The sequence below is a fragment of the Penicilliopsis zonata genome (assembly GCF_001890105.1).
Source record: "Penicilliopsis zonata CBS 506.65 unplaced genomic scaffold ASPZOscaffold_27, whole genome shotgun sequence".
Lineage (NCBI taxonomy): Eukaryota > Fungi > Ascomycota > Eurotiomycetes > Eurotiales > Aspergillaceae > Penicilliopsis > Penicilliopsis zonata.
Genome location: NW_019208933.1, coordinates 206,369 through 222,367, shown reverse-complemented (window position 1 = coordinate 222,367; position 15,999 = coordinate 206,369). Strand labels below are relative to the sequence as shown.

The 15,999-nt window shown below is 54.7% G+C and overlaps 7 protein-coding genes and 1 non-coding gene across 8 annotated transcripts; 3 read left to right on the top strand and 5 right to left on the bottom strand.

Annotated features, from left to right (window-relative positions):
• Nucleotides 1–225: 225 nt before the first annotated feature.
• ASPZODRAFT_76546 (hypothetical protein) lies at nucleotides 226–1,011 on the bottom strand (the record flags this gene model as incomplete). Its single annotated transcript, XM_022730099.1, has 1 exon — nucleotides 226–1,011. The coding sequence occupies one exon, from the start codon at nucleotides 1,009–1,011 to the stop codon at nucleotides 226–228; it is 786 nt and encodes a 261-aa protein (XP_022577119.1).
• A 240-nt stretch (nucleotides 1,012–1,251) lies between these two features.
• Nucleotides 1,252–2,313, bottom strand: ASPZODRAFT_105044 (hypothetical protein; the record flags this gene model as incomplete). The annotated part of the gene is made up of 2 exons (XM_022720881.1): nucleotides 1,866–2,313; nucleotides 1,252–1,807 (listed from the first exon to the last, which is right to left on the bottom strand). Exons 1-2 carry the CDS (start codon nucleotides 2,264–2,266, stop codon nucleotides 1,252–1,254), a joined length of 957 nt encoding a protein of 318 aa, XP_022577118.1. The 5' UTR covers nucleotides 2,267–2,313.
• A 1,015-nt stretch (nucleotides 2,314–3,328) lies between these two features.
• On the bottom strand, nucleotides 3,329–6,044 carry ASPZODRAFT_76535 (hypothetical protein; the record flags this gene model as incomplete). Its single annotated transcript, XM_022730096.1, has 3 exons — nucleotides 3,329–3,611; nucleotides 3,801–3,915; nucleotides 3,977–6,044. Coding segments are annotated over 3 exons (2,466 nt in total), but the record flags the coding sequence as incomplete, so codon positions are not given.
• Nucleotides 6,045–6,587: 543 nt separating this feature from the next.
• Nucleotides 6,588–7,785, top strand: ASPZODRAFT_20375 (hypothetical protein; the record flags this gene model as incomplete). Its single annotated transcript, XM_022727585.1, has 3 exons — nucleotides 6,588–6,885; nucleotides 6,945–7,574; nucleotides 7,625–7,785. The coding sequence occupies 3 exons, from the start codon at nucleotides 6,588–6,590 to the stop codon at nucleotides 7,783–7,785; spliced, it is 1,089 nt and encodes a 362-aa protein (XP_022577116.1).
• Nucleotides 7,786–7,887: 102 nt separating this feature from the next.
• ASPZODRAFT_76671 (hypothetical protein) lies at nucleotides 7,888–9,519 on the bottom strand (the record flags this gene model as incomplete). Its single annotated transcript, XM_022730114.1, has 2 exons — nucleotides 7,888–9,085; nucleotides 9,146–9,519. 2 exons carry the CDS (start codon nucleotides 9,517–9,519, stop codon nucleotides 7,888–7,890), a joined length of 1,572 nt encoding a protein of 523 aa, XP_022577115.1.
• Nucleotides 9,520–10,733: 1,214 nt separating this feature from the next.
• Nucleotides 10,734–10,820, top strand: ASPZODRAFT_t162. Its single transcript has one exon. It is a non-coding gene; the product is annotated as a tRNA-Lys (tRNA).
• An 805-nt stretch (nucleotides 10,821–11,625) lies between these two features.
• ASPZODRAFT_162190 (hypothetical protein) lies at nucleotides 11,626–13,738 on the bottom strand (the record flags this gene model as incomplete). Its single annotated transcript, XM_022726563.1, has 4 exons — nucleotides 13,626–13,738; nucleotides 12,491–13,580; nucleotides 12,114–12,447; nucleotides 11,626–11,660 (listed from the first exon to the last, which is right to left on the bottom strand). Exons 1-4 carry the CDS (start codon nucleotides 13,694–13,696, stop codon nucleotides 11,626–11,628), a joined length of 1,530 nt encoding a protein of 509 aa, XP_022577114.1. The 5' UTR covers nucleotides 13,697–13,738.
• Nucleotides 13,739–14,427: 689 nt separating this feature from the next.
• On the top strand, nucleotides 14,428–15,885 carry ASPZODRAFT_76469 (hypothetical protein; the record flags this gene model as incomplete). The annotated part of the gene is made up of 1 exon (XM_022730090.1): nucleotides 14,428–15,885. The coding sequence occupies one exon, from the start codon at nucleotides 14,428–14,430 to the stop codon at nucleotides 15,883–15,885; it is 1,458 nt and encodes a 485-aa protein (XP_022577113.1).
• Nucleotides 15,886–15,999: the final 114 nt, after the last annotated feature.

Sequence of the window (15,999 nt, the reverse complement as noted above, 5' to 3'; positions counted from 1 at the left end):
GGGATCTTATACTTGGTTCAATACTTGGATCTTCTTTTTGTATATTTTTGTGATTCATCATGGCCGATACTTTCTTTATATGTCTATATGTCTACCCCGCAACCCGCTCGGGATGGCTTTACCCCGAACTACCCCAGTTACCCCGACTTATTGAATCAGTCGATTCAGTCATATTGGTGGATATAATTCTCCGTCTCGGCTGGTTGCTACCTATCGTTGCATTGATTATTCGGCTATGGTTATTGTAAACGCAGGGTCAAACCCAGCCGCCTGCGCAAAATAATACCCCCGCTGATTGGTGAGGAGGGTCTTCTGGCCACTCTGGAAGCGACAGTTGTGATGAGTGTGTCCGAACGCCCACAGCTTGACTTGCGGGCTTGTCCAGCAGGGTTCGGCGGACAGGTCTGACGCGAATGCCGACGAGATGGGGCTGTTTGCATGAGCAGGCGCTATCGCTTCAGGGAGAAAGGTCGGGCTGTGATGCGTGAAGACGACGATCTGTCTGGTTGGTTCCGCCGCGGCGATCTGCGCGATCTGCGAATTCAGCCATGCGAGGTCTGCCGCGTGCTTCTCGCTGTGCTGTTCCACCGTCCAGTCGTCCATGTGGATGAAATCGTTCACCCCGAAACTGACCCGGTTCTCCTGCTCGCGGAGGATGCGTGAGAAGAGCGTGCAGCCGAGGACGGTGACCTGGTCGGAAACGTCGAAGCGGCTGTTGTCGAGGAAGACAAACGTGCCCAGACCAGGGCGATCGGCCACCCGTTGTGAAAAGGCGTGGATTCTCTCTTTCGCGCTGGTCCAGTTGGTGTGGTACGGTTCGTGGTTGCCTAGCAGGAAGAACACGACCTGGAACACGCCCAGCTGCGTCTCGAGAAAGGAGAACAAGCCCGCGTCTTTGACATTGCCAATGTCGCCGAGCAGCGCGAGAAAGGGGGCGCGGGCCGGGATTTCGAAGAGGTCATAGGCAGCAGGTGCTTCCAGATGGAGATCCGACACGATCTGAAAGGTCATCGTGTTGGGGGGAGAAGAGATTGTTATTGAAGAGTGCGTCATTGTGAGCCTTAAATGGCCGTGATAGCCTTAAAAACAAGGCAGAACATTACCCATCATGAAGTAGCGAAGAATCTCATTATTAGTTAAGATGAACAATACCCAGCTTACTCTGCTAAGTACATACAATAGTAATCCATATGCAGGGCCTGAATCTAACAGCCTATAGAAATGATATTAGGAAAGAGAAATCAGCTACTCTCACTGAATCGCCGAAGCCGTGCGATGGATCGCCGCCCTCTCGAGCTCACTCAAGGAGATGTGAAAATACGACTCCAAGGCACCGACACGCTCGTCCTCGGTGGTGAACACGGCGATCTCCTCTGCCTGAGCGCCCATCCGCCGTTTGAGCCGGTCGTTGAACAGCGTCAGATCGCCGACCAGCACCCCGTCCTCGTCGAGCACCATGCGCACACACACGATGCAGAAGGTGAACCAGCTGGACGGATGCGTCGAGACAAAGTAATTCATCATCGCAAAGTCTTCGGGCAGGAACTCCGTTTCCGTGAAGCAGTACGCCGGCGTCCAGGCGGTCGTGTCCTCCCCGTTGCGGATCTCATACTGCCACAACGCCTGGTCTGGCCGCGTGTGCTGCGCGATCGGACCGTGGACGAGTCGGATCCATTGATCGCCTATATTATGGGTTGGCTCGTTGCTTGCCTCCAGAGGGAGCGGTTGGTGAGGCCCGCTCGACCCGTTGGCCACGTCGACCAGGTAGGATGTTTCCTTGACCGTCACGATATTGACCATGTGGTTCCTACAATGCTTGAGAAGTCGTTCAATTGAGGACATTAGATTAAACAAGAGAAGATTACCATCCATCGTATTTCGGTCCTTTCCAGCCCTTCGACGTCGCCATCGGCTGGATCGCCTCGTTGACCCGCCCCCCGACAGAGTACACGTCGAAGCCGAGGGTGTGCAGGACAGTTCGGAACAGCAGGTTGACCTCCATACAGTACCCGCCGCGGCGACGGCCGACGATCTTGTCGAACACCGAAGACGCGTCGAGCGCGATCTGGCGCGACGGCGAGTAATGCAGCGACAGGTTCTCAAACGGCACGGCGGCGAGATGGTGCCTCTGTAGAGTGCGTAGAAAGGACAGTCCCTCGGGGCTGTTGGGACTGACGGTGCCGCATAGCACGGGGGATGTCCTGGAGGCTTCTGGCAGGGCGATCCGATCAAGGTACGCCTCTATCTGCTGGGAGGTGTATGCCATGTGTAGAAGATGATATGAAAAATACAAGATGTGGATGTAGTAGAAAGATAAGATGAGGGGTCACTTATAGGAGCATAGCACGGAGTAGGACAGACTTCTAGTAAGACAGTGTAACATGACTAACCTATCCAATGTGTAAACCAGTATCTAGCGTCTATGTTTACAGAGCAGATCAATGCATCACTTCGTAATGCACTTACCACGCACACGTCGCCGTCGGTGCCCAAGAACTGCGCGGATCGGAATCTCCGCCCTGGCAAACCTGTACCTGCCAGCTTTTCTCGTAGCAGTACGCTCCTTTGGCACAGGTAATCCCCTGTTTCCACTGGTAGTAGCACCCGTCGTAGCCGTCGATGCTAAAGGGGCCGACCTTGGGGAACGACGGTTGCTTGGGTGATTCCGACCAGGTGGTGGTGTAGATTGCCTAGAAAGTTAACCCCTGATATGGAAATAATAAGTATATGAGAGCGTCTTACATTTGTTGTCGCGCAGTTGTCGCCATCCGTCTTAGTGCCGGAGTACACTGCATACCCGTTTACACAGGGGTAGACTGTTTGTCAGTGAGCTCTACTGTGATAAAGGGGAAGAGAAAAGGACGTACTCGAGTGATAGTCGGCGTCGTAGCGACAATACCGGATCGAAGCGATCATCATCCCCCCCGTCGGATTCGCGGGCGCCGCTGTCGGCCTGACGATCCCAGTGACGATCCCGTCGCTGGCCACGGACTGCGCAGCGCCGTACAGGGACGCGAGTTGGCTCGAGATCGTACTCGCCACGCCCTGGAGATCATTCTTTCCGGCTGTCGCCGTCGGGAAGGTGTCGATGTTCACCATGTCGCCGAATCCTGCTACGGTGATAGGTCCGAGCTCATCGTCATCGTCATCGTCGCCATCGTCGCCGGGCTTATTTCCATTGGGGTTATTCCCATTGGGGTTGTTTCCATTGGGGTTGTTTCCATTAGGATTATCTCCATTAGGATTATCTCCATTGGGTTTATTTCCGTCCTTAGGGTTCTTTCCGTTGTCATTATTGTCATTGTTATTGTTGTTATTGTTGCTGCTGTCATCGAAAGACACGCCAAACGAGGGAGGACAGAGGGGGCAGTACGGGACGCAGAACATGGAGCCTAGACTCATCAGAAGAGCGTTCATAAGGATGATACTTGTATAAGGTCAGCTTACATGGCCCCCCACATGCAGAGGTACACTTCGGCCCAGGAGGATCCCCCTTCTTGAAACTTGAGGAGCGCGAGTTGACCTTCGAGTCCGGCGGCCCTGACTTGGTCGGGTGTGGAGGAGGTGTCACCTTGCTGCTCGAGGGTTTCAACGTGACGCCATCCTTGACCCTGGTTGTGCCGCCGCGTGTCTCGGTGCGGGCCGTCTCAACCCACGTCTGGCCGTTGTGCGTGTGCGTCGTCGCCGGGTAAGTGCTGGTTGTTGCGGATTCGATCTCGGTGGTGCCGCCAAACGTCCTACAACGAGCTTTAGTCTCTGCGATCCTCAGTCTCTTGGTTTTGGGGGGGGAGGGGACTTACGGGGTATAGGTGATGTAGAAAGGAGGCGGCCGCACAGAGGGGGTCATGTAGATCGGACCGGGTCCCTGACCAGCTGTGATGATAATCTCCCATACCTCAATCGCGGTGGTAGTGACTTGAAACCTTAGAATACAGACGAAAGACAGATGAAAGACAGCAGACAGGGAAAACCTTACCTGGTGGAATGGAAATCGCCGTTGGAACCGTGATTTCCGAGTACCCCTCGATGGTCTCTGTGGTGCCGGAGCGAGTCTGGGTGCGGTTTGTCAAGGTCGAGTACGTGATGTCCGTCCACCACACTGGAAAAGAGATGGTGGTATTCGTGGGGAGGACCAGAGGCGCCGGGATAAGCGTGCAGGGGGGTTCGCAGCTCATCACGGGGGACGGTTCCCTCCACACGCTCGGGTCGATAGGGACGGCAACGCCGCCGGGTCCAGTGGCCAGCGGTTGCGCAGAGGAACATGCCCCCGTGGGACAGTATCCGCGCGGGCAGGCAAAGCTGCACAGACTGTTATATTTGAAGGGATCGGCGCCCTTGGCGATCTTGACGTCTATGACTGTGGTCTTGGGGGCATCAATCAGGGCACCCTCCTTGGTACACTTGCATGCGTTGATGGGACAGAAGCCGTAGTGGCAGCTGAAATCACAGAGTCCCTGGAGGTTGCCGTCGCCCGTGCCGGCGATACAGGCGGGGGGCAGGAAATCCGACACGTTGGGGACAATGAGCGGTTCCTCGACGTGGCCGCAGGCGTTGGGCGGACAGTAGCCGTGATTGCACGCGTAGGCACACAGGCCGAGATAGCTGGGACTCTCGCCCGCGAGGGGAAAGCCCGGGGTGTTGGTGACGTTCTTTTCCTCGCGCTGCTTCCCCATGGCCAGACACACGCAGGCGCCGAGCGGACAGTAGCCGTACTGGCAGGTGAACTCGCACAGGCCGACAAAGTTGTTGACCGCGGTGCCCTTGATGCACACCTGGTCCTTGAGATGCAGTTTCGGGCTGGCTTTGATGTCCGCCGTGGCCTCGGCGGTCCCCACCCAGGCGTTCCAGTTTTCGAATCCCGCGCCGCAGTCGGTGGAGATATCGGACCCCGTCACTTTCGCCAGGTCGACGTGCTTGCGGGTGAGAGTGACGACGACGTCGCCCGTGCGGCCGTCCAGAGGCACGCTGCCATGGTAGATTCCAATACCGTCGTCCGGTTTGGAGGTCCAGCTGCCCGCCTGCGAGGATCCACCGACGGTGACGATGATGTCGGCCGGCTCGGCCAGCAGGGCAGAGTAGAAGACCTTGTCCTGGACGATATCGGACGCCTTGTACTCGAACTGCAGCTGGCTCGCGGTGTTCCCCGTCGTGTTGCCGTCGAAGCAGGTCAGTTTGGGCTGCGTACGATACCAAACCGTTAGTCCCTCGCGGGTGATGGTCGCCGTGCCCGTCTTGTACAGGTCAATGACAAAGGGGAGAAACAGCCGCCAGCCGTCGTGGGGCATGTCGGTGGCGTAATTGTACGGGGCTTTGGCAAAGGCCGTCATCGCCTTGTCGCGCAGGGGCCCGATGTAGTGAGACTCGCCGTAGTCGTTCCAGGTGAGGATCTCGACAAACTCAGGTTGGATGTAGAGGACCTCTTGCCAGCGGGTATACCACAGGTCGTCACCGCGCCACAGCCAGTTCTTCTCCCACTGGGGCAGGTTGGTGTAGAACCACGGCGAGACGGGCATCATGTACGGCAGGGCGGTCCCCGTCTGGTTGAGGAACTGCAGGTACGAGGCATCGACGTAGGTGTTCATGTCGTTGGGACCCCAGGGCCAGGCCGCCCAGCTGAACAAGCCGTCGACCACCCCGGCGCCCTGTTCCAATGCCGCCTTGGCTCCGAGCGACGACCAGTCCGGCATGAAGAAACAGGGGACTATCTGCTTGATAGTCTCCCAGTCGGCCGCCTGCGCAGGACCCTCAAAGGTCGAGACGAACGGCTGGCCTTGGTGTTTGTAGTACGCACCACGCGAAGTGTACTCCAGCAGCAGGTTGATGACGTTCTGCCGCGGCCAGGGACCGTTCCCGGCATAGTCGAAGGAGAAGAAGAGATGGAAGCCCTTCTCCTCGGCCACGTCAAACACCATAGGCAGCATCTGGGTGTTGATCGGATCGCCGTAGGCAATATTGAGGGCGAACGCGTCGATGTGGGCTTCGACAGCCTGGGAGACATCGTCGGCCCAGTCGGAGCGGGTGTAGTTTCCTGTATTTCCCACCTGGTTCTATTAGACACAGACAAGAAACTGCTGGCAGTTGAGGGCTTGATCCTACCATGAAGTGAGCAAAAACAGCTGCTGTGTAGACGCGCTGGGTTAGGAGAGCCAGCACGGCCAGCACGGCCAGCAAGGCCTTCATCGTGACTTGTAAGCTAGATCTTCTTGATGAATGAAGGTTTGATGGAAGGTGAATCGACGAGAGATGGATGAAGAGGGAGAGAGTAGATGGGGAAGAGAAGAGAGGAGGAGAGGAGAAGAGAAGAGGAGGTGAAGCCAAAGAGGGGAGGAGAAGAGGAGAAGAGGAGAGGAAGTGAGAGAAAAATTGCTCAAGAAATTCTTCAACTCGACACAGAACAAACACATTGGATGCTCTCACTTTATTATTCTGATATGTTTGGTTCTTCTGTCTATTTCGTTCACTCTCTGGACCTCTCCTCCTCTCCTCTTCTTCCTCTCTTCCTCTCTTCCTCTCTTATTCTCTTCCTCTCTTCCTCTCTTCTGCCTCTTCTGCTCTCTTCTCACCTCTTGCAACCCCCATAATCAACCATGGCACGCTTCTGCCTCCTTTTCGTCTTTCTGCTCCTCTTCTCCTGGACCCAGGCGTCTGAATTCGATATTGTCTACACCGAGGAGGTCCCTGCCACCTGCTACGGGCTGGACGCACGACTGAACAAATGGGAAGCTGAAGCCAAAGAGCTGTACAGCACAGGCATGCAGGCTGTTCTCAACGTGGGCACCAATCTGGTTGCCCAGAAGTCCTTCACGGCCTTCCTGGGCGTCGAGTTTCACTATGTCAATAGCGTTGCGGTGCCTGTGGACCAGAACCTGTTCAATAAAGTCCAGAGTACGTCCTCATCCTGTCGTCTTTCTTGCTTGCCTTTTTCCCACTTTTCTAATGATAAGCTACGATTTCTCTGGCAAACAACTTCCTCAGCGGCCGTGGATACCCCCAGATGCGCGTCAAGCCCCGAGTATACTGCGGCGACGAGTTCCTGCAGCAGCGCCAGTGGACCGACATTGCGCTGGACTCGACCGGAGAGAAGGTGAAGCGGCCGGAGAGCGAGCAGGCCAGCACGGGACAGCCCTTCTACAGTATCGGCGAGGTGTACAGTCAGGTCCCCTGGCTGGCGGGGAGGGTACCCTTCTGGCTGCCCGCCGAGAAGGGATACATGTTCACGGAGGCGCCGGAGGGGGGATCTTTCTGCGAGGGCACGGAATCAGCGTTCGGGATAACGTACATAGGTGTCCCAGGCCAGCATTACCTGCGTGGCACGCAGCAGCAGAGCGTCACGCCGTTCATGGACTTCATCTCGTTGTGTACCGATGCGTTTGTGGACTCGAGCCATGTCGACACCCTGGGTCATTACGGGTACATCGATCCTACCTCGGGCGTGGGCCTCGAGTTTATCCTGCCAGAGAGCGCGACGCTGGTCCATGAAATCGCCCATCTGGTGACGGGCAATCTGGGCTACGATCCGAAGGAGCTCAATCTCGACCCGCTGCGGTTGATGATCCGCGATCATGGCAGTTCAGGTAGCTTGAAATCCAAATCTTGACAAGTGGCAGACTAGCTAACGTACCAGCTCTCAGAGACATGCTCGCTCTCGATCCCGCCCTCAAGGCCGACAACGCGGAGAGTTACGTCTATTTTCTGGTCGCCTGGTGGCAATACTACAAGTACAAAGACAGCGGGAAGCCGGCGGCGGCGTTCTACCCCGGCTTTGCTGTTTCTTGGGATTATTGATTCCTGTTCTTTTTGATGCCAGATCTTATGGATAGATAAATGGTGATAAATGGTGATATGGAGTGATTCATTAAACAATTAAAAAGTTTAACAGTGAAACAGTTAAACAACCTCCTTCTGCTCAACGGTACCCATAGCCAAGGCAGCCTCGAGCTCCTTGGCAGTCTGGACGCCATCCTCGAGGCCATGACCGAGCATGGAACCCTTGCGGCAGGCGTCGCGGTCGAGGAAGACGAGCTTCCGACGGTCTGGGGTGAAGAGCAGATCGAGCTCCTCGAGGGTACGCTGGGAAGTCTCCGGGTAGAAGAGGAAGGTGACGAAGGAGATGGCGATGTTGATGCCGCCAAACACATAGTAGAGCTTCCAGGAGGCGGAGTTGAGGGCAGCCGGCATGTACAGGCCCAGCCAGAAGTTGACGAACCAGTTGGTGCAGGTGGAGAGGGCGGTCCCTCTGCCTCTGGCGGCGAGGGGAAACACCTCATTCTGGTAGGTCCAGGGGAGGGCGGAGAAGAGGGCGCCAAAGGCGATCATGTACAGGAACATGAAGGCGACGGCGGTGTTGCCGGCATCAACGTCGGCAAAGTTGAACTCGACGGCCTGGGTGGTGGCGTTGAAGTGCGGCGAGCCAAACGCGATGAGCATCGACGCGACGACAATCATACAGATGCCCATCAGCGTCGGGCCGATGATGATCGGCAAGCGCCGGCCGTACACGTCCATCAGCATGGTCAGCGAGTACGAGGCGACAAGGAACAGGGCGGACTCGATGCCGTTGGCCAGCAGCGCCGCCGACGTGCCTGTGCGGCCCGTCTGCGCAAACACCTTGGCGGCGTAGTACAGGATGATGTTGACGCCGCTGATCTGCTGCATGAACTGCAGGCCCATTGCCAGCGCCGTGCGCCGCCGGTACTGCTTTTCCGTCAGCAGCGCCAGGTACGAGGGCGGCGGGGTGCCGCGCTCGTGCTCGACCACGACACGGATCTCCTCGAACTCCGCCTGCACCGCCGGGTCGGTGGTGTCGCCGTTGGCGTGCAGATCCGCCAGCACCTGCAGGGCTTCGTCGGCGCGGTCGTGGTGGAACAGCCAGCGAGGCGATTCGGGGCGGAAGAAGATGATCGTGCCCACTGCCGCGCCGGGGATGAGTTGCAGCGCAAAACACATCCGCCACGCCGCCGTGCCTTGGATGTTCAGGGCAGCGTATTGGATCCAGTACGCTACCAGCAGGCCTGTCGCAATACCCGTGCTCATTGTCGATGTCATCATGCCGCGGATCGAGGGGGGGGTGATTTCAGCTGTATACCTACAAGCAAAATGAGATCATTGTTCATCAGAGAGGAAAAAGAAGAAAAGGGGAAAGTACAGAGAAATGGTTTGGAATAAGCCACCAGCACCGAGGCCATTGACCACCCGACCGGCAATGAACATGGCCTGGTTCTGCGACGCAACAATGATCGCCTGTCCGATCAGATAAATCAGGACACAGGAAAGAATCGTCTTGCGGCGGCCCAGCCGATCCGCAACAAAGAAGCCCGTCAACAGGGATCCGCCGAATTCGCCCGCCAGCAACGCCGCAGTCATCGCACCCTGGCGGTACGCTGACGGCGTGTGGAAGTAGTCCAGGAACTGGTCCATGGTCAGGATGCCGCTCATCGACGCATTCTCCCATCCGTAGGCGAATCCCGCGATCGACGGCGGGATGGCGTAGTACAGCCGTCGGGCGATGGAGGTGTACATTTTGCTGGTTATTGCAGGAAGATAAATCAAAACAATATGCTGAGAAAAGAAGAATGAAAAGAAAGGGCGAGCAGGAAGAAATAGAAATCAGGATCAGGAATAAAATATAAGCGGGAAAAGAATCAACAGGGGGGCGGCCCAATTCCGGCATCGGAGACCCTCCGGGGTGTGTGGGGGGATTGTGGGGTGCGGAGCTGGGGTTGGGGGCTTGGAGCTAAGTTTTGTGGGAGGCCAATCACAGGTGGTGTTTTATTCACGCTTTATGGACAAGCTTGAGGATAAAGTAGCCAAGCCATATTCTTGGTATGCTTGGTATGCTTGGTATTCTTAGTATTCTTGGTATCAGATAGTAGGGATAGTAGTATATAGCAAGTGTTTATATAAGAATATACAAAGTAGTGCAATAAGATCATAGAATAGTATACTAAGAGATGAGTACGGTCACTAGCGGTGGCCACTGCAGATAGGGGCTGCCCGTTCGTATTCGAGGGGAACCCTGTAACCCCGCGGATGAGAGGTCTCCCCGTGGGATGAGCAGTTCCCCGGACGAGATCTGGATGAGAGTTCTACAGGGAGTATAGCTGTGGATTGTTAAGTAGGGTATTAATGCGTTTTACTATCTCTACCCCATACTACCGCTCCATACCGGTATACTACTCTCTGTGTACCGCAGGAGAGGTTCCCCGGTCTCGGAATGTTGCCGAGATGGAACCTGGATGAATTCAGCTGGGATCGAGTACGTATTCCGCTTACCCGAAAGGCAGCCATCCTGGTGATTGTTGTCTAATTGTCTCACCCGTGTCTGCTGTACGATTATCCCCGCCTCATCATATGTTCTAGTCTAGGATAATCGAAATGAATCATTCGACGGTATCAGCACACTCTAGTAGTTAGGACTTGGCCAACTACTGAGTATTTACTTGTTGCCAGCAAGCCTTCAGCCTTGATTATAAAGTATCTTGCTACAGTGGGTGAATATTTTATCAACAATCTACTTCTCTACGTAGATAACACTCTAGTAGTAGAACTACTAACACCGACCGAGCAACTGTGGCCCAACTTGAGATCACTGCTTATTTCCATACCACCAAGCAAGGATACGAATGGCAATATCCATCCATCAAAAACCAAAAGCCGAGGTCAAACGCCGATATGCGCTATTTTATATATTTGGATTAACTTATAATTTACAAAATGGAGTAGAAAATCAACCAGCCCGGCTGACGCAATTGGTTAGCGTGTTCGGCTTTTATGCAATTGTCGGAACCGAAAAGTTCAGGGTTCGAATCCCTGGTCGGGCGACTTTTTTTTCCTACCCATCCATCCACACACTCTTTTTTCTTCCTTTTCACTTCTTTCTTCCTTTTTTCTACTTTCTTGCCTTAATTCTCTTCATAACCCTTACTATCTATAGAACTGGCATCGACAGCTAATCAATATATCTATGTACCTACTATAAGCTGTAATAAATAAGTACTACTTTGTAGTATTCTTACTTTACTGTGCCTCGCCTACCAGTGCACTATAATTGAATGTGTGTACTAATTTAATGCTATTCTATCATCACCAAAGATAATAAAAGCTATTATTATCTAATAATCTCACTAAATCCTAGATCTATGTTATTAGTTATAACTTATTCCTTTTATCTGTCTTAATCAGTACCAAGGCCTGCCTCAAGCTGGAAGAACTAGGCATTCTCTCTACGCACTGGTCAACCTACTACTGTCGGTCTTATAACTACCTAAGTTACTACATAATATACCACGCCTGCCATACTGTCACCTTGAGAGCCTTCCCTCGCCGAATATCTTCCCTGAGTATCTATATTATTTCATCTCATGCTAGCTATATGTAGTAATGCCATGACTCCAGTTATCACTGGCCTGTTATGCTTGGCTGCATCCACTATTGGCGGGGCGGAATGCGGGGGCCCGCGTAGTTATAATGGATCCGCCAGGGGTGAGGTTATTATATACAACAGTTCAATAGAGAATATGGCTGGTGGGTCTACCGAGTAAGATTCAATTTCTGACTGACACTATATGAAGTCTTTCTATTGTGCTAGTGATAGTCTATAAATCACACCATGTCCTCTATTCTGATCTAATCTCTCAGTATTGCAGTAATACTGTGACGGTCTGTATATGGTACCAGGTATGCCTGATACTGTATAGTAGTAACTACGTTGCATCTATTGTGCCTTATCATTCCATCTGACGCGATCAACGCAAGCTCTGAGTAGTCTAGGTGTGCAGCCATTGAGCAATAATATATAGTAACTACCGAGTATACTGTAGTATTCACTAATTGATACAATCGAGAGTCGAGAGCCGAGAGCCGATACTCGACGGCCGAGCCAATCAAGCGGTTAAGCCCTTGCAAATATGCACCCCAGATGTCGCCATAGTACTATACTATACACTAGTAATATAGACAATAGAGATAGTATAGAATGGTATAGAATAGTATAGAGATGTACTATAGAAATGTACTAGACTGTTACATCCTCCCCTTCCCCCCAAAGCCATATGTATCCCTCACGGCAACCATCTGCACCTGGTGCCCCTGCGAGTCAACCAGAACCTTCTCACCAGCCTCGGGGTCATTAGGAGACGAGCCGCCCGAGAGACCGGGTTCCTTCTCGGCGACCTCCCACTCGATGCCCGTGGCGTTCTCGAGGTTCTTGCCGCGGGTCTCGCGCACGAAGAACCAGCAGAAGACGGCCGCCAGCAGGTCAAAGGACATGAAGATGAAGAAGGTGTTGGAGCCGATGTTGTCGATCATGTACGGGCTGGCGAAGCTGAAGCAGAACGAGGTCGCCCAGTGGGCCAGCATGCTGGTTGCCAGGCCGATGGCTCGGATGCGCGTCGGGAAGATCTCGGGCACGTATGCCCATGGCACAGGGCCCCAGGAACAATTATACGCCTGAGAATTAGCATTTTCCTTTTACTCTTGTATGAGTTCATACCATAATGTTCAGGTAGATCATGGCGACGGTGGCTCTACCCGCATTCGACACATGGGTGGAAGAAGTAGGAGGTCCCAGTTTCAGAATCAAGGTGGTGATGAGCATGCAGGAGGCCATGAAGAGCGACCCCCCGACGAGGAGACTGCGGCGACCGAAGCGTTCGGCCATGGTGAAGATGAAGAAGGAGCAGGCGATGACCTTGACGGCGCCGAACAGACCCGTCAGCAGGAGATCGCGCTGCTCGTTGTCCCCGACGATGAGCTCAAAGTATTCGGGCCCAAACACGGCGAGGGCGGAGGAGCCCGTGGCGTTCTGGAAGACGAACAGCGAGGCGCCGACGAGCAGACGCAGGCGGTTGGCAGGCTGCTGCCACAGCTCGCGCAGCTGGAAGTTCTCGCGCTCGACACTCTCGGCGCGGATGCCCAGCTGCGTCTCGCGGAACTCGGCGAGCGTGCGTTCGCCCTCGTCGCCGCGGATCCAGGCGATGGACTTCCACGCCTCCTCGGTGCGGCCCTTGGTGAGCAGCCAGCGGATGGACTCGGGCAGCGTGAAGGTGCCCAGCAGCAGGATCCCGCCCGACACCAGCTGCAAGCCGACGGGGATCTGCCATTCCCGGCTGGTCGCTGCGATGGCCGCGTTGCGTTCCACCCCGTAGTCGACCCAGTACGCGGCAAACACCCCCCAGGTGTACATCCATTGATAGAAGGAACCGCAGCGGCCGCGGATCTCCTTGGGCGTCATCTCCGCCGAGTACATGGGCACGACGACGCTCTGGCCGCCCATGCCGATGCCGGCAATGATGCGCGCCGTGTACCAGGCGCCGCGCGAGCCCGTGTTGATGGTCTCCAGCATGGCGCCCAGCACGAAGATGGCCGACGAGCCGATCAGCACGTACTTGCGGCCATAGCGGTTGGTCAGAGGGTAGGTGGCGATCGACGCGCAAAAGGAGCCCAGCTGCTCCAGGCCGACGGTCAGCGAGTCGACCGATTTCTCGCGCGAGCTGCCGTAGTGGAAGTCGTTCTCGAACGGTTTGAACGTCAGGATGCCCCCTGCCACGCCCGAGTCGTAGCCGGCCAGAAAGGCAGAGATACTAGCTGGTCAGACAGCAATAGAAGAGGATGCTGATGATGCTTACAACAGAATAGCCGCCAGGTGGTAGGCCCGGTAGGTGCCCAGACGGGTGTAGAGCTCAGGGATGTCAAACATGATGGGAGAGAGAAGGGAAAAGGAGTGCCTGAGACAGAAGAGAGAGAAGAGAGGGGAGAAGAAGGCCTGAGACAGAAGAGACAGAAGAGAGACGCTTATTTATATTGTTTGTTATTCCAGCACGCCATAGGAGTATGAAGCAGTGTAATGGAAATACGAGTACATTACTGTATCATACAATACAGTCTATACTATTGCTATTACTATTATTGAAATACTATATTTGATATAGTGGTTTGGTAGTTGAGGGAAGAAGATGATCAATAGACTACTCTAGCTGATACAGTAGATAATGTCTATTCTACAGGTATTCTATATTTATCTATATTATATCTATATTATATCTATATTATATCTATATTTATATTAGATAATATATCTATATCTATATTCTGTCTATATTCTATTTCTAGTATGGAGTATAGCTATCTAGTATAGTCTATCTTTCTAGTATATAGATGCAGTATCTAATCTCTATTATAGAGTATATCCATGTCTATATAGTATATCTATATCTACCTCTGTCTATGTCTATACTTATATATACTATCGTATCTATTCTAATCAATCCATAATCATTATGGTTATTCTACATAGTCTGGTCTACATCACCTGACCATCAATCAGCCCACTCATCACCCCACCATCTTCTTCTCCTCCTCTCTTCTCCCTCTCTTCTCTCTTCTCCCAATTCCCTCTGTTCTTTCTCGTCTCTCTTCTCTCCTCATTTAATGGCTCTTTCAACCCCGATTATCGTCGTCGGCTCAGGGCTGGCCGGCCTGTCTGCCGCCGCCCAGCTGCTCGCCCACCAGCTGCCGGTGCGACTGCTCGACCGCGCCGCCAAACCAGGCGGCAACTCGATCAAGGCCTCCTCTGGAATCAACGCGGCCCCGACCCGATTCCAGCCATCGTTCGGCGATAATGAGTCGGGTTTAGACGACGCCTTTCTCGCCGACACCGTCCTCTCCGCCGGTCTGCCCCTGGCGAACGCCACGGGAGACGAACGCACCCGTCGCGACACCCTGATCACAACCCTGACGGAATCCTCTTCTTCGGCGCTGTACTGGCTCACCGATACTATCGGCGTCGATCTGTCGACTGTCGCCCAGTTGGGTGGACACAGCCACCCGCGCACCCATCGCGGGCCGGGCAAACCGCCCGGCGCGGCGATTGTGAGCACGTTGCTCGAGCGACTGAACGCAGACCCGCTGTTCACGCTGCAGACCGGGGCGACCGTGACAAGGGTGAAGAGGGAGGCCGACGAGGTGATGGGAGTGGAGTACACGGTGGACAATGGAGCAGATTCGGAACCAAAGACGGAAACACTCAACGGACCTCTCGTCTTCGCCGCTGGCGGGTTCGCAGGCGACTCGCACGGCCTGTTGGCAAAGTACCGACCCGACCTGGCAGGACTGCCGTCGACGAACGAAGCCCGCCCGGGCGCGTTGCCTCTGCTACAAGAGATTGGGGCGGGAGTGCTGGATCTAGACCGCGTACAGGTCCACCCGACTGGATTCATCGATCCGACAGATCGAACGGCACGGGGCAAGATTCTGGCGGCGGAGATGCTGCGCGGCGAGGGAGGCATCCTCCTATTAAACGGCAGCCGGTTTGTCAACGAGCTGCAGACGAGAGAATACATCTCGAACCAGATCATGGCCACCCCCGCGACGGAGAACGACAGCGACGACGCCACCAAACAATGGGATGTGACGCTGGTGATGGACGAGGGCACTGCCGCCGCGACAGCCTCGCACATGGGCTTCTACAAATGGAAGGGATTAATGCGCGCCGTCAAGGCAGAGGACCTCGACGCAACCACCCAAGACAGCATCCAGACGTACGCGGACGTCGTGGCGGGCGTCCTCGCCGACCCGCACGGGCGCACCGCCCACGGCCACTGGACGCTCCGCCAGCTCACGCCCGACACAACGCTGTACGTCGGCAGCGTGACGCCCGTGGTGCACTTCACCATGGGCGGCGTGGCCATCGACGACCACGCCGCCGTGCTCGACGCCGCGGGCACCCCTATTCACGGTCTCTGGGCCGCCGGCGAGATCACGGGGGGCATCCATGGCCAGAACCGCCTGGGAGGGTCGTCGCTGTTGGAATGTGTGGTGTTCGGGCGGAGAGCCGGGGATGCCGCCGCAGAGTTTTACAGGCTGCATTATCTGGGTGAGTCGATCTGACCAAATACCTCGTCATCTATATATATCTGACCGTGGATGTGGGATACTAGGTCAAGCGGATTCGAAGTCACAAGCCATACTATAGGTATCTTAGTATACCTATGACTTAGCAGG